Source organism: Emericellopsis cladophorae, assembly GCF_022114955.1.
Source record: "Emericellopsis cladophorae strain MUM 19.33 chromosome Unknown NODE_56_length_136797_cov_115_582007, whole genome shotgun sequence".
NCBI classification, from domain to species: Eukaryota; Fungi; Ascomycota; class Sordariomycetes; order Hypocreales; family Bionectriaceae; genus Emericellopsis; species Emericellopsis cladophorae.
The window spans coordinates 63,293-77,720 of NW_026250981.1; the positions used below are offsets into that span (position 1 = coordinate 63,293).

The window sequence follows — 14,428 nt, forward strand, 5'->3', positions numbered from 1 at the left end:
CAAGTACTGTTCCCCTTCCTCCCCATTTCCCTCACCCTCTCCCCTCTCGCTCATCCCTATGAGCTCTATGAACGGTCGTTTCAAGGGCTTTGGCTTTGGGAAACGGAGATCTGCCGCCAGCATACAGAACCCAATCGACGGCCAACCGCCCAGCCAAACCCCGCCTCCTGCCCAGCTTCACCAGCATCCCACGCCTCCTCTCGGCCCTCCCACTTCCTCCACGACCAGTCTTCCGATGAATCGTCCCGGTCCCGCGAACCACCCTCCTGGCTACAGTCCAGGCTACTCGTCTGGTCCTCCCCCAGGTGTCGACCGTACGAGCCCTCTTGCACAGGGCCAGAATCGCACGCCTCCAACCCAAATGGTCGGCGGCCCTCCGCCCATCAACACGGGCGCCCCGATGGACTACCCGCCTCAGAACATGAATCACATGGGTGGTGGCCCGCCGCCAATGGGTGGTCCTCCTCAAGGTGGCCCCCCCGGGTTCGGTGGCCAGACTGGCTACCCTCCAGGCGCGCCGCCACCACCCGGCGGCCCTGTAGCCCAGCAATTTGGGCGCGGAAACCCTGCGGCGGAGGTAGAGGGCTCGAACAAGAGCAAGGCGCAGCTGATTGTTGGCATTGATTTTGTGAGTCTCTCAAGGGCTGGCCCCTCAGCGCATTCGTGAAAGGCGGGGTACACGTTGCTGACATGGAGACCAGGGCACGACCTTCTCGGGTGTAGCGTTCGCCTTTGCGACTAACAACGAAGCAAAAGAGGATATCATTTCAGAGTGGCCAGGGGCCGGTTCTTACACAAAGCAGAAGGTGCGCGGTTCTCCCTGGCTTTATTGTGGCGCACCACTAATCAACAGTCCTGCAGATCCCCACCGTTCTCTACTACGATCAATACCAGAAAGTCGTCGGCTGGGGACCCGATATCGCAGACGCGTTGGCGCCAACAGGATATCCTAAGCCAGGCGTGCAAAAGGTCGAGTGGTTCAAGCTGCAGTTGATGCTGAGTGGCAACACATACATTGACCCCATCAACCTGCCCCCTCTGCCTCCTGGCAAGTCAGAAATCGATGTGGCTGCCGACTACCTCTTCAAGCTACGCCAGGCTATGCGCTCTGCGCTGCAAAAGACGTTGGGCGAAGTCTTTAACCGTGAAGAGCGCAACATTCGATACTATCTCACAGTGCCCGCCATCTGGAACGATGCTGGCAAGGCAGCCACACGTGCGGCAGCAATCCAAGCCGGTTTCTTGCGCGATGAGAATGACAACCGTCTAACACTCATTTCTGAGCCCGAAGCGGCCGCCATGTTTTGCTCCAAGACTGGTCTACTCAACCTCAAGGTGCATGACGCTGTGCTGATTGTGGACTGCGGCGGTGGTACCGTCGATTTGATTGCGTACGAGGTCGAAGACGAGAGTCCCTTCACTGTGGCCGAGTGCACAGCTGGTTCTGGCGATTCCTGCGGTTCGACGGCGCTCAACCGAAACTTCAGCAACATTCTGCGCACCAAGATCCGCAAGATGAAGCTGGCCGATGGTTCCAAGACGGCCGGTCGCGTATATGCCAAGTGCATCATGGACTTTGAAAACCGCATCAAGGCCGATTTCCGCAACAATGGTCAAAAGTGGGCTGTCGATGTTGGTATCGAGGCTGAGTACCCCGATGCTGGCATTGAAGAGGGTTACATGACCTTTACCAACGAGGAGATTCTGCAATGTTTCGAGCCTGTCATCAACCGTATCCTCGAGTTGGTCCGCAACCAGATTATCGCCATCCAAGCACAGAATCGCGCCCTTCAGAACATCCTGGTTGTCGGTGGTTTCGGTGCCTCTGAATACTTATTCCAGCAGATCAAGTTACACGTTCCCCCACAGTTCCAATCAAAGGTTGTGCGTCCTATGGACTCGGTGGCTGCCATTGTCAAGGGTGCCGTCACATCTGGCATTTCCGAGCGAATCGTCACCCACCGTGTCGCCCGTCGCCACTACCTCATGGCCACCCTGCAGCCTTTCAAGGAGGGCTACCACCCCGAGGCATACCGTGTACCCTCCCTGGACGGTAAGGACCGCTGCAAGTTCACACGCCAAATCTTTGTTCAGAAAGGGCAAAGAGTCAAGAACGGCGAGCCTGTCAGGGTCTCTTTCTTCCGACAGGTTGCCCCCGGCGCCACACTCATGTACGAGGACGTGCTGTACGCTTGCGACGACGATGTGTGCCCAGAATACACCAAGGACCCTCGTAAGTTCCGAGAACTTATATCTGTAGATGATCGATCTGACCAAGTAATAGGCATCAAGGAGGTCGTCACGCTCACCTCGGATCTCTCACGCAAGAACCTCGAAAAGGACTTTGAGCGCATGGATACCCCACAAGGCACCTTCTACCGTGTCTATTTTGATATTTACTTGACACTCGACGGTTCGGAATTCAGCGCAGAGCTCGTCTGCCAAGGCGAGGTCATGGGTCGTTGCCGCGCACGTTTCAGATAAGGCAGAGCGAAAGGCAGTAATCAGGTTGGTACGGAGGGCTGGCGTTGGCGCAAAGCATAGAGGTGGTGAGGTCCCATTACAAGAGGACTTCACTATGATCGATTCTGGCATGATATAAATATCAACTTATAAATATCTATCTTTGAGCTCATTTTGTTTTGGATTTGGGCAGTCAGGTTGCCATGTTGGCGGGGGGCGAGGTGACCTGGTGAATGTTGCGCTCGACGCGCCCGAGCCATTCTGACGCGGTGACATTTACACACACCACTTGCCCCTAGTAAGGTATGTATCTTGATTCATGAGATGAAAGCATCAACTAGGGCGGTGTGGGCTGTCTGTCCAGAAGGCCTTGGCCAGAAGTGAAGCAGGTCAGGATGGTTGTGTTCGCTATCCCGCTGAATATCGAGTAGACAGCTGCACCGCTACATCATTGTGGCACTTTCACCGCCAATACCAAGACTGACAAGTGTCGAGGCGTTTCTGGTATTGGTCGTAGGACCGTCAACAGTTCTGCCGAGACATGGGTTGGCGCGCCCGCTTCCCTGCTCCTGGCGGGTTATCCATCCAGACCCTGGCCTGACAGCCAATCGCTCCTGCGTCATCGCCAATGCCACATCACACCAATTCCTCTCAGCTCTGACGAAAGGGAACAACAAACTGACATGGGTTGTGCTGTGAGTGCAACGACTTCAATATGGAGTGTACCGCTTCCTCGCCGCTGTCCCGTGTCTTCTTGACAACCTTGAGAAGTGATGTACATCGCTGTACCTTGCGTTGCTCTGAACCACAACGGTGTCGCCCTCCTTGATCGAAATTCCGACCTGGCTCTGCGCGAGTACCTTTTGTTGTGCGCCAAGTGGAATCTGGCATGCTGAAGCGGGCATTGACAAGCGAAGCGCCATCTTAAATCGACATCCAGGTGAAATAAACAAAGAAGAGAATGTACCAACACCGCAAAGCGTCTCGCAGAGACCTGGGGATGGGCAGCTATCTACTCTCCATCCTCGCGATAGGCGCAACCCTCCCATGCGTCGTCGCCAGGCAACAGTTCACATTTGGGACCAACTGGCAAGCCCAGTTCCACAGCCTCTCGAGCCCGGTCAACGTTGCCAGTAAAGGCCCACCGTCCGGCGAGGACGAAGACCGCATACCTATACGAATTGACAATCGCTGTGAGGACACGATATGGCCTGGTATCTTCACCCAAGCCGGCACAGGTCCCGGCACAGGAGGCTTTGAACTCGTTCCGGGGAACAAAACTGAGCTGTGGGTGTCACCCGACTGGCAAGGCAGGATCTGGGGGCGGACAAACTGCACGGTCGATGGCGACAGGGCCTCTTGCGACACAGGCGAGTGTGGAAAGTTGGATTGCGAGTCCAGCGTAGGTCTCCCTCCAACAAGTTCTTATCCAGCGAAAAGGATCACACTAACCAGAGCAGGGCGTACCTCCAGCGACTCTAGCCGAGTTCACGCTCGCTGGCGGCGAGAACAATATGCAGACTTTCTACGACGTTTCTCTCGTAGACGGCTACAATATCCCCATTGCCGTCAATCACATCCCGTCCAAGAACACGAGCTTTATCCCTCCCAACCTCACGAATCTCGCTTGCATTGCCACGGCCGGCTGGCTGTATGAGTCCAATGCGACGAGCACCGTCTACGCCAACACATCCTATCCAGTCCCGTGGGAGATGGACGAGTCGAACGACAGCGTGAGCTCCTGGTGCCCGTGGCCGTACCTCAAGTTCCCACCAGCCAAACCAGGCCACGGTGTCTTTCCGTATCCCGACGACAATATCGAGCGGCCGGCGTTCTCACCTTGCAACAGTGCTTGCGCGGCTTCCGGCAAAGACAAGGATTGTTGTGCTGGAAAGTATAATGATCCGAAAGTCTGCAAGCCGTCGCGGTACAGCAAGACGGCAAAGGATGTCTGCCCGGACGCGTATAGCTTTGCCTATGACGATCAGCAGTCAACCTTTATCATCCCAAAGGGTGGAGGCTGGGAGGTTGTGATGTGCCCCAAGGGGCGGTCGACTACCATCCTCCGCCAACTGGGCGATGTGATGTTTGGGTTGGCGGACAGTGGTGAACTCTCTGATGAAGCACTGGCCCGTCTTCAGAACACCACGTTTATCAACATGGAGAAGGGGGCAGGGAGCGGGTTGACTGTGGAGCTGACATGGCTCGTGTTGACGGTCTTGCTGGTGGTTTCATTGTCGGTGTGAGTATATGAGGAGGAAGATGGGCGAGCGAAAGGCGTTGAGCGCATTTCTGAACGTTTTTGGATACCCCTACACAGCCGTTGCTTATGTTGCGAGATTTGTTTCCAGCTGCATCCGACTAAAAGAAAATGGTAGCCAGGTCTACTCGGTATGGCACATCTATCGCTCATGCAAAATGAAAACCGTGAAATCAGCGCGCCTGGAACGCCGTAGCCCATGGTTCAAACCTCCGGTCTATGCCTTCTTCTTCTGACTTCGTCTTCCCTCCCACTCTGCCCTCTCTTCCTCGTCACTCCCGCTAAACTCAGCATCGTCGTCGGACTCATCGTCTTGCACAATGCCCTGCGCCGCCTTTGGCTGCTCCACGTTGACGTAGTCGCCGCTGTTCTGTGTCGCAAACTCAAATTTACGGATCAAGTCCCGGAGTTCCGTGTTTCCCGGATCGACCAGGTGGAAAGGCGTGATGCCGCCCTTGTTCTTCTGGCGCGGGTTCGAGCCGGCCTCGAGCATCATCTCAATGAGCGCCAGTCCAAAGGGCCGTTGCGCGACGGGTTCCGAGTTGAGCCAGCGAATCGCGGAGTGGAGAGGTGTATCTGCGTCGAGACGTGTGATGGGATCACATTCGAAGTCTGGCTGATCGAGCAGGAGGTCGATTATCTCATCTATCATGTTACGCGTCTTGTTAGCCCTTTTGGAATGGCAGGCGTCTTATAGGCTTTCGGGCTAGGGGAAGGGGGGGGAGAGGTTGTCGGGCGTACAGTTTCCTCGTAGAGCGGCCTCGTGGTACAGGTGGTTTCCTAGCACGGTGGTCGTCTCGTTGAGCAGTTTGGTGATCTCTTCGTCGGGCCGGTCAGCGAGGATTTCGGTCAGCAGCTCGGTGTTGTTGCCGCGGCAGGCGGCGACGAGCTGCTCCTTGACAGAGGCGCCCTGCGCATGTTAGCTTTCCTTGAGCTTTGTGGAGGGGAGGATGGTCCACGTACGTCGTGTTCTTCCTCAGGCATAGTGATATATCTGGGTAATAAACAGCTGTAGATCGTAGTGGTAAGGCGAACGCAGAAAAAAAACAAGAGAGAATGGCGAGGAAGCGCTGGTGTGTCGCGTCAAGGTGGCGGAGTGAAGTGAGGTTTGGGACGAGCTCACCTCAGAATAGCGCCTCCAGATGTTTGAGGGCGGCGGGGTTCCGTGTTTAGCGAGGGGCACCAGACGGAAGGCGGCGTTAAGTTACAGATTTCGAGGTGGCTTACCCTGCAGACTAATTGGATTTTGTGGTGATAATGGGAGTCACGTCAAGGACTATTGCTATCTATATGGTAGGGACCACTAGTAGTTATAGAACAAGCATAAATTAATGAGTCGTTCTGTCTCATGCTAAGAGGCATATGCTCGATCACAGTCATGCGTCGAATTCGACAAGAGGCTTGATAAGTCGGACCCCACCATCTTATCTTATCGTGACTGGAAATATCCAAAGCCATCACTGATTCATCGCCAAAAGCTTCAACATTCTCCCTTCTTGCCGTCAGCCAAAACTCAGCTCGGCCTTGCAAACTGCCCACCATGCTCCTATGTAAGGACTCCCGCTCCGTTGTATAGTATGTTACTGACGATGCAGTCTGCCCCCACTGCGCGAACATCCTCACCGTATCCCTCACAAACGGAGGCACCAATCGCCTCGAGTGTCGAACCTGTCCCTACGAGCACGCCATTGTCGACACAGTATACTCTCGACGCGAATTCGAGCGCAAGGAGCGCGAGGATGTATTTGGCGGTCCTGGCGCGTGGGACAATGCGCAAAAGGGTCGCGTGCAGTGCCCCAACGATGGCTGCGATGGAGACGAGGCGGCCTTCTTCCAAGTGCAAATCCGCAGTGCAGACGAACCCATGACGAATTTCTATAAGTGTATGACGTGCGGGCACCGATGGAGAGAGAACTGAGGAGAGGCTGAGGGGGATTGCTTTTTCTTCTTTCGGAGGGTAGCCTGGAGTTCGGGTTCTGGCGTTCAGTGGCTTTCTCGTAGCCCCAATAGTTGGCTTCCCATGATAGCATGACGGTCGTGAGTTATAGCCTGGTTGATATGACGAGTGTGAATCCGTATGTGAATAGTTTCTTTATTCACAGGTCCGCACGGGCACAAGAGCTTAGGGCGCCCGAGACACTGTTTGCGACAAGCCTTGACTTGTGCACCAATTTTCCTATGCCTCTTTGTGCCAGTCGACTGCCGCTCTCATGCCCTCTTCCATCAACCGCCCCACCAAATCCGGACTCAAAATGTCCTGTCGGAAGCGCTCCTGCTGTAGGAGCTCGAGGTGTCGCAAGGTCGGCCCGGGGAAGCTGAGATATTTGAGATACGGCGGGCGGGACCAGTACTGGAGGTAGGCGAGATAGGCGACGAACTGCGGATTTTGAAGATATTTCTGCGATGCTAGATGGTTGAGGTACATTGGATTGGCGAGCGACTGCACGAACTAGTGGCCAGATCAGCAGGTAAACGTACAATGCGGAGAGCATTCATACCTCCAGCTCGATCTCAAAGCGCGTGAAACCGCCATATTTTGGTTCATTGGTCGCTTCCGGGATCTCGGGAGGGTTCTGCATGGGAACGTCGTCCTCGGTAGTGGCCATGGTGCAAGTGGTGATTTGGAATTTGTTGATGCAAGCGCGAAGCCTGTCGCGATAATTAGCACGGGAGCCGAGTCATGGAAGGCAACTGCGGAACGCAACAGGCCCTATACTCCCATCACTCGCAGTCAGGTGAATTGTTGGCATAACTTGGGTACCCTGGCCTATACGGTAGTACTGAGCACTCATTGCTCGAATTATCACCCCCTTCACTTTACTTGTTCACTTTGATGCTGACAACTTTGCCTTTGAGGATCCAGCAACGACCTTCTAACATCACTTTGTTCATCGGGATAACCAAATACTTATCACTGACTGGCACACGGCCGCACGGGCTACAAACTGACTTGATATGAAAGGGCACATGCAATAGGGACGCAACTCATTCCGTCGCCTATTCATTCCCCACTGCAGCCTGAGCGCACCTCACGTAGCTGCGGCTGAATGCTTACCTCTCCACTCTACAGCCCGAGACATCGCAAAGTCAACATCAAGAGTCAAGACGTACGGCCTGAAGCGAGCATCGAAGATTGCACGTGCCATCATGGATTCCTCCAAAATCAAAACACGGATCGTCATTCTCTCGGACACTCATGGGGCCAAACCCAAGCCTAGGACAGCCCAGGATCCCGACTCAGATACAGAGTTGTCCCAAAATTACCGAATTGTCATGCGGCTACCCACTGGATTCCGACATCCACTCCCAGAGGCCGACGTTCTCATTCACTGTGGCGATCTCACCAAGAGATCACGAGCAGAGGAGTTCGAGGCGACCTTCTCGATGTTGCGGGAAGCGCCAGCGAAGCTCAAACTAGTCATTGCCGGAAACCACGACGGGGCACTGGACGCAAAGTTCTGGGACCAGTACGCAGATGAGCAACCTAAGGAACCGGGAGACGAGACCACGTCCCGGAAGGCCTGGAGGATCATCAAGGAAGCAGAGCAGGATAGTGTACGTTTTCTCGACGAAGGCACACACAACTTTGCGTTGGACAATGGCGCAGTCCTTCGGATCTATGCTTCACCATGGACTCCTGAATATGGACTCTGGGGGTTCCAGTATGATGTTGACGAGGGCCACAGCTTCAAGATTCCGCAAGATATAGACGTAGCGATGACACACGGGCCGGCCGAGGGGATTCTGGACCTGACCAGGGGTCACGATCATGCCGGATGTCCGTTTCTTCTCAGTGCATTACAGAAAGCGAAGCCACGGATTCATTGTTTTGGGCACATTCATGAGGCTTGGGGTGCATATCTGGCCAAGTGGGGGAAGCTAGCCGCCGAGGGTGTCGACGAGGCTGCCTCCCGGACTATCATGGACCTGGATGACTTCTGGCCCGTGATGGCGGATGACGACGAGGGGTACGCATCAAGGGTTCAGATGCTGAAGAAGATTAGGAAAGAAGGCGGCATCGGAATTGACCTCACAGCACTTGAGGCGTCTGGTGCCGGGAAGGACCAGACATTGTTCTTGAACGCAGCAGTAATGAATTTGGGGTACAGGCCTGCGCAAAGCCCCTGGATCGTGGACATTGATCTGCCACAGAAGGAATCGGGATAGGTGAGCAGTGCATAGCCTTTGCTCGACTATCAAGACCCTTAGGTACAAGCACTTGTTACTTTGTGTCAGGTTCCCCAGAATCCCTTATACGACGTGGCAGCGGTTCAGCCTGGGTACCTGTAACTCAATCATGTATTGAATGCTTTTGCACGCTTGTCATCAAATACAGTAGTATTATTCTTGAGCGACCGAGTGTATCCAGAGTGCAGGAGTGCACAAATGAGTCCAGCTAGCATGCAGCCGTTGGCACCGTCAAGTTTCAACGCCATGTCTGTCTTGGTTGATCAGCCAGGAACGTGAGACGGGGGTAATTACCGTTCTCGCAACTTGACCACTGTGCACGTTACACGACAGATGCTATTGAATTAATTACCACACTGCATTACAGTACCGACTGTAACCCGGAATTCCAGTATCTTCGACGAGCACTCCGCTTCCCGAGCATATCGACGTCATGGCGAATGCGCGCTCCACAGGAGGGCCGGGGTTAACACAAGGCCCTGTACATAGTACGTGGCGCGGAGGATTCCACTTGGGATTCCATGCAGTGCGAGGCTGGACCCGCAGACCGCGACTTGGAGGTCACGAAACAGTGCCGGTCTCACCAATTCCGTACAGCTCCTGCCGTGTCTCGAGGGAATGGTCATGTTTTCCTTTCCCCCTTGACCATCTATTTCCGCATTTCCCTCCCGCCCTGCGACGAACAGACCGAGACCGTGCCTGTACCTGGATGGGCAGCGCCAGAAGGGCCATCCCATCGTGACAAGTGCAAACTTTGAAGTCGATGGAATGTGGGGATCTGCCCAAGACATAGCCCCCCAGTTGGGCGCGGTCCCCTGCATAGCCCGAAAAGCCGGGGGACTTTTTAAGTTCTATTTTCGACTTCAGGGAGCGAAGGAAGTCTGGTGTTGTTGATTCGATCCAGAATGCCGCGATTCTGAAATCTGGACCGTATAAGTAAAGCGTGTGGAGCCGGCGCCCCGTCTTGTGGCCACAATCAGTTGAGGTAGTCCGCGTCAGCCGTCTGAAAGGATGTGTCGGCATTCAGTCCAATGAGGTGAGCGTGACGTCTCACGGAGAAGTTTACCTAAGTAGCGAGTCCTTGATGGCAGTGTTCAGCAGCCGTGCTATATTCGTCGCCGCTGATGGGCGACTGAACTTTCTGCTACTTCGTTGCCGCTTCGCCTTGCTTTCCCGCCGTCGAGGATTCGTGGCGCACCCGCAGCAACACAGGCACTCAACATGCAGTGGGCCCCATGCCAATGTAGAGCCTCAATGCTTGGCTTCCCCGGCTATGCGACGCTTGGAACTCTGAGAGTGCGAGTTTCGGAGGGGGAGCAAGGCAAGGCTCGAGCAGCAAACAGCGCAGTCCAACGACGCATTCCACTGGCACTGGGGGGGCCGGCTTCCAGTCTGGTTTGTCTTGAGACACAATTATTCCCCCGATCGAACCAGCCTTGGTGCCTGGGTGCCTGGGTGCCTGGGTGCCTGGGTGCCTGGGTGCCTGGGTGCCTGGGTGCCTGAGTGCCTGAGTGCCTGGGTTGCTGGGTTGCTGTCTCAAGCTGCTGCGGATGGGATGCTCATTGGACGACGGCCCCAAGGCTCTCCCATTCTGACATAGTTGGTAATGATAATAGTTACTTGCTCGAGTTAGCGCGTGAGGCTGACGAAGCCTGTGAGGTAGCTTGCGAGGCCCAGACTGCGGATTATTGCCAGGAAAGGCACACAGGCAAACTGAAGGTGGAGGCATGGACCCTCACCCAGCTTCCCGTCCCACTCAAGCTCCAGATTTGGTGTGGGCGATCCATCCATGAACCGCGACTAGTTCAGGAGGCTAGGCCATCCCTGAAACCCCGGGGCTGTCGCGTCGTCGGTCTGTCGCCAGGACGATGGCCTGGCGTGGAATGTTGCCCTCGTCGAGAATAAGAAGCGCGCCATCGCCTCTCACAACACCTCCGACTTCTCCCGCTCTCCCCTCTCCATCTATCCCACGGTAGCATCAAACAAGACATCACACGGACTCTCATTCTCACCACGTACCCACAAGCCGTACATCATCTCATCACCAACCGTCATCATGTACAAGTCCACTGCCATCCTCGCCCTCGTCGCTGGTGTCGTCCAGGCCCAGTCTCTCCCTGACATCCCCTCGTGCGCCATCCAGTGCCTGAGCACCGCCGCCCCCGACGCCGGCTGCAGTGGCATCACCGACTTCGAGTGCCTCTGCGGCTCTATCGAGGAGATCATGCAGTCGTCCAGCGACTGCTTCACCAGCGAGTGCGACTCCTCGGAGCTCGAGAGCGCCCAGTCCGCGGCCTCCGAGTTCTGCGCCAACCTGGTCGGCACCACGCCCGGGTCCATGACCATGCCCATGACCTCGACCGTCGCCGAGACCACCGTCACCAACCCCGTGACCGTCACCACGCCCACCACGCCCATGATGTCGGACATGACTGAGACCGACATCATGGTCACCACCGAGACCGACTCGGACGGCAACCCCACAGCCACCCGCACGGAGGAGTCCGACGCCACCGGGACCGACGACGAGGGCAACAACGACAGCGGTGTTGGCAAGCCTGTTGCTGGCCTCGTCGCTGCTGGCCTTGCCGTCCTCGCTGCCTTGTAAACGCGCCCTTTCCAATCTTGTTGGAGTGAGATGCGGATACTTGCGTGTTGTCTCACATGCTCTCAATGTATAGAGCAAAAGTGGAAATCAGAGGAAAATGAAATGCGAAAGCATGGAATATAATACACATTAATACCACTACATCTACTAAGCTCATGTTCTCACCGTCCACCCATGCCTGTTCCTGTTTGATGACTGTAGGCCGCGTTGCCAAGAGTGCGACTATTTGTGCCGTATATACTTGGATGCCGTAGCTATAGTTGCACACCTGAACAATTAAGCATTATTACTTTCTCCTTCAATGATTGACAGCGCATGTTCATTGGAACTGCCTGACAAGGCCTCGCAGCTACTTATCATCCCACCTCTGCCGGTTCATTATAATCGGCCTCGCAGGATCCCACGGTCCTCGGATCTCGTTCTTATACTTTTGCAACCCAATCAGCCACCAGCTACATCCCCCCGTGCCCACAACGGCCAACAGCACACTGATCACCATGCCCACAATGCCGCTCGTCCAGTTCCAGCCGCCATCTTCCCTTTGCCGCACCACCAGACCCACCCCCAAGCCCGCGCCCAGGACGAGCAGGATGGTCAGCGCGACGTTGAGTTGCCACGATTGGTGACGGACGTGCCGCCGAAACACGGGAAAGAGCCCAAATACCTCGATCGAGAAGAGCGTGAGGCTGAACACTTGCGTGGTGGAGGGGAGACGGCTCGCGAGCACGGTCGAGGCCATCAGCGCAGCGTTGGTCGAGAGGGAGGCGGGAAACTTGGCGCCCACGCCGCCCGAGTAGTCAAAGAAGAAGATGTTGATGACGAGGAGCCAGAAGGACATGGCCCAGATGCTGTCGCTGCTCGTCGACCGGGTCAGCGACTTGAGGATGGGGCTGAGGCCGAGAAGGGTCGAGTAGATGAGCGCCGACGACTTGAGGGTGCCAAGACGTTCGTGAAAATGGTTGATCTCGCCCGGGTTGAAGGGGGGGATCGTCTCACTGGGCGACGACAGCATCTCGTGGCTCAACCTCGTGCGTAGGCTGGGCGTGGACACTGTCGTCGGCGGCGGCCGACCTGCCGACGAGAGATTACTCGTCGAGCTGTTGGCCGACACGTCTGTCAAGGAGAGTTTGGTCGGGGGCGCGGAGAGGCCCGAAGGGGGGTATCGTGCCGTGGACTCGCTGCGCAGGGGCGTTTGACGACGTATGCTCGCCGCCCGTGTTCTGCGTCTGTTCAGACTCCCGCTCCGGCCCACGACAACGGTCGCGACGCTCGTGCCCAGGGACGAGGGGTCTTCGTTCTGGTCTTCGCGAGACACCCAGTACTCCCACACGAACCAGCCCGCGACGGTGGCGCCACTGCTCCAGCTCACGATGGAGACGGGTGATACGCGGTCCTGGAAAATGAAGGCGAAGCAGACGACGAAGATGATGACGCTGCAGACGTGCTGCAGGATGACGGTCGAGTCGGCAACGAGGGGCCAGAAGTCGTACGGCTTGAGGCGTGGGTTCCGCTGGAGGTCGCCGAGAAAGGTAGCTTGGTCGGTGTAGTTGTCGGGGTCTTGCTCACTGTCAGTGCCAATTGGGAGGGGAGGCGTGGGCCGGACAGGCTGGGAGGAGGGTCTCTTTACATGACTGCTTCACCCACATGAGCTTCTTCCAGGACCTCTTGCGCCGCCTGCTGCCACCCTGGTCGCTGTGTAGCCTCCGCAGGCGCGGTCGTCCCAGCTCGCTCGCGCTGTCGCCAGCGTAGGGGGCGCGATGGGGCGGGGGAAAGGCATCGTCGGGCGAGAGGAGGCCGCTGGCGAGCCGGGAGGAGACATGAAGGTCTAGCGTGGGAAACGGTGTCTCGCTCTCATCGTCGTCGGTGTGCGAGGGCATCGCTGTCAAGGCGTCCTTTTCATTGTGCTGGTGGTGGTGGTGGTGATGAGTGCTGGGTGAAGTGGATGTCAAGGGAAGACGTTCGACACGTTGCATCGTACCATGACGCTAGCGGGAGAAGCTCCTGCGTAAGGTAGGTAGGTAATTACTCCGTACGATCTCAGAACAGTCTATTGCCATTGTATTTACACCATGCAAGCGAGTAAGTGATTAAAAGTACTTATGACACGAAGACTGGAGCAGAAAAGTAGACACTGGCGCTTTCATGTCTCTGTAGCCGTCGCTGGATCGCTGTTTCAACGGGATTCGATTGGAACATCTATATGCACACGACAGTGGCCCAGATTTCATCCAAACTCAACTTGGGAGACGACAAAATGCTCGTCAACATACACATTCAGCCTCTCTTCGATATAATCTTCGGTCGTGGCGTCGTTGGGTTTAATGATCCGCCTTTCTCCCGGAAGATCCTTGATGCAGAACGTCTTCAGTCCGTCAGCACATGAACAGTGGAGCGTGTGCTCGTGGGACCAAGGGGCTATCGAGCTCACAGTTGGACCAGTGTCAGTGGCATGGAGCGTCTTGCCAATCAGCCTGTTCTCCCAATCCTCAAGCGAGTTCTTGGGGCTGGCCAACGGAGAGCTGCCCACGCTGTTCCTTGGCTTCATGATGGTCAGTCAGGCTGGATGTTCTGTCGTTAGAATCACGAGGTTGCGCTGCTTCGCTTCACCTCGAACTGTCTGTTAACAGGTCAAGGATCGGGTCTCTGTCCACTTATACGCTGCTGCGCATTGCTTGTTTTCCATGTGTGCTTTGGTTGCACACGTCGAGGATTGGCTTGCGTCATACGGTGAAGAACTGGGAATACCCTGCGCACAGCGCATGGCAAGACTTGGAAGAAAGGCGCCTCACGGGCCACGACGCGGGCAACTAACTGGTCACTTGTTCCTTTCGTCAAAGGCTGAATTACAAGAGAGGAGGCCTAAGAGATGCGGTGCCCGCTACGTCAAGAATGCTTCAAGTGGCTTGCAC

The 14,428-nt window shown here is 55.9% G+C and overlaps 7 protein-coding genes across 7 annotated transcripts; 4 read left to right on the plus strand and 3 right to left on the minus strand.

Moving 5' to 3' along the window:
- Positions 1-58: 58 nt before the first annotated feature.
- J7T54_003858 (Heat shock protein Hsp70) lies at positions 59-2,484 on the plus strand (the record flags this gene model as incomplete). The annotated part of the gene is made up of 4 exons (XM_051509202.1): positions 59-628; positions 702-806; positions 862-2,233; positions 2,285-2,484. The coding sequence occupies 4 exons, from the start codon at positions 59-61 to the stop codon at positions 2,482-2,484; spliced, it is 2,247 nt and encodes a 748-aa protein (XP_051359778.1).
- A 979-nt stretch (positions 2,485-3,463) lies between these two features.
- Positions 3,464-4,709, plus strand: J7T54_003859 (thaumatin family protein; the record flags this gene model as incomplete). Its single annotated transcript, XM_051509203.1, has 2 exons — positions 3,464-3,865; positions 3,924-4,709. 2 exons carry the CDS (start codon positions 3,464-3,466, stop codon positions 4,707-4,709), a joined length of 1,188 nt encoding a protein of 395 aa, XP_051359779.1.
- A 231-nt stretch (positions 4,710-4,940) lies between these two features.
- On the minus strand, positions 4,941-5,707 carry J7T54_003860 (Ankyrin repeat-containing protein-like protein; the record flags this gene model as incomplete). Its single annotated transcript, XM_051509204.1, has 3 exons — positions 4,941-5,368; positions 5,465-5,633; positions 5,687-5,707. 3 exons carry the CDS (start codon positions 5,705-5,707, stop codon positions 4,941-4,943), a joined length of 618 nt encoding a protein of 205 aa, XP_051359780.1.
- Positions 5,708-6,899: 1,192 nt separating this feature from the next.
- On the minus strand, positions 6,900-7,329 carry J7T54_003861 (uncharacterized protein; the record flags this gene model as incomplete). The annotated part of the gene is made up of 2 exons (XM_051509206.1): positions 6,900-7,172; positions 7,222-7,329. 2 exons carry the CDS (start codon positions 7,327-7,329, stop codon positions 6,900-6,902), a joined length of 381 nt encoding a protein of 126 aa, XP_051359781.1.
- A 541-nt stretch (positions 7,330-7,870) lies between these two features.
- Positions 7,871-8,890, plus strand: J7T54_003862 (rhamnogalacturonate lyase C; the record flags this gene model as incomplete). The annotated part of the gene is made up of 1 exon (XM_051509207.1): positions 7,871-8,890. The coding sequence occupies one exon, from the start codon at positions 7,871-7,873 to the stop codon at positions 8,888-8,890; it is 1,020 nt and encodes a 339-aa protein (XP_051359782.1).
- Positions 8,891-10,967: 2,077 nt separating this feature from the next.
- J7T54_003863 (uncharacterized protein) lies at positions 10,968-11,519 on the plus strand (the record flags this gene model as incomplete). The annotated part of the gene is made up of 1 exon (XM_051509208.1): positions 10,968-11,519. The coding sequence occupies one exon, from the start codon at positions 10,968-10,970 to the stop codon at positions 11,517-11,519; it is 552 nt and encodes a 183-aa protein (XP_051359783.1).
- A 349-nt stretch (positions 11,520-11,868) lies between these two features.
- J7T54_003864 (Phosphatidylinositol N-acetylglucosaminyltransferase GPI2 subunit-like protein) lies at positions 11,869-14,064 on the minus strand (the record flags this gene model as incomplete). The annotated part of the gene is made up of 4 exons (XM_051509209.1): positions 11,869-13,076; positions 13,147-13,448; positions 13,790-13,881; positions 13,948-14,064. The coding sequence occupies 4 exons, from the start codon at positions 14,062-14,064 to the stop codon at positions 11,869-11,871; spliced, it is 1,719 nt and encodes a 572-aa protein (XP_051359784.1).
- Between the last annotated feature and the right edge of the window lie 364 nt (positions 14,065-14,428).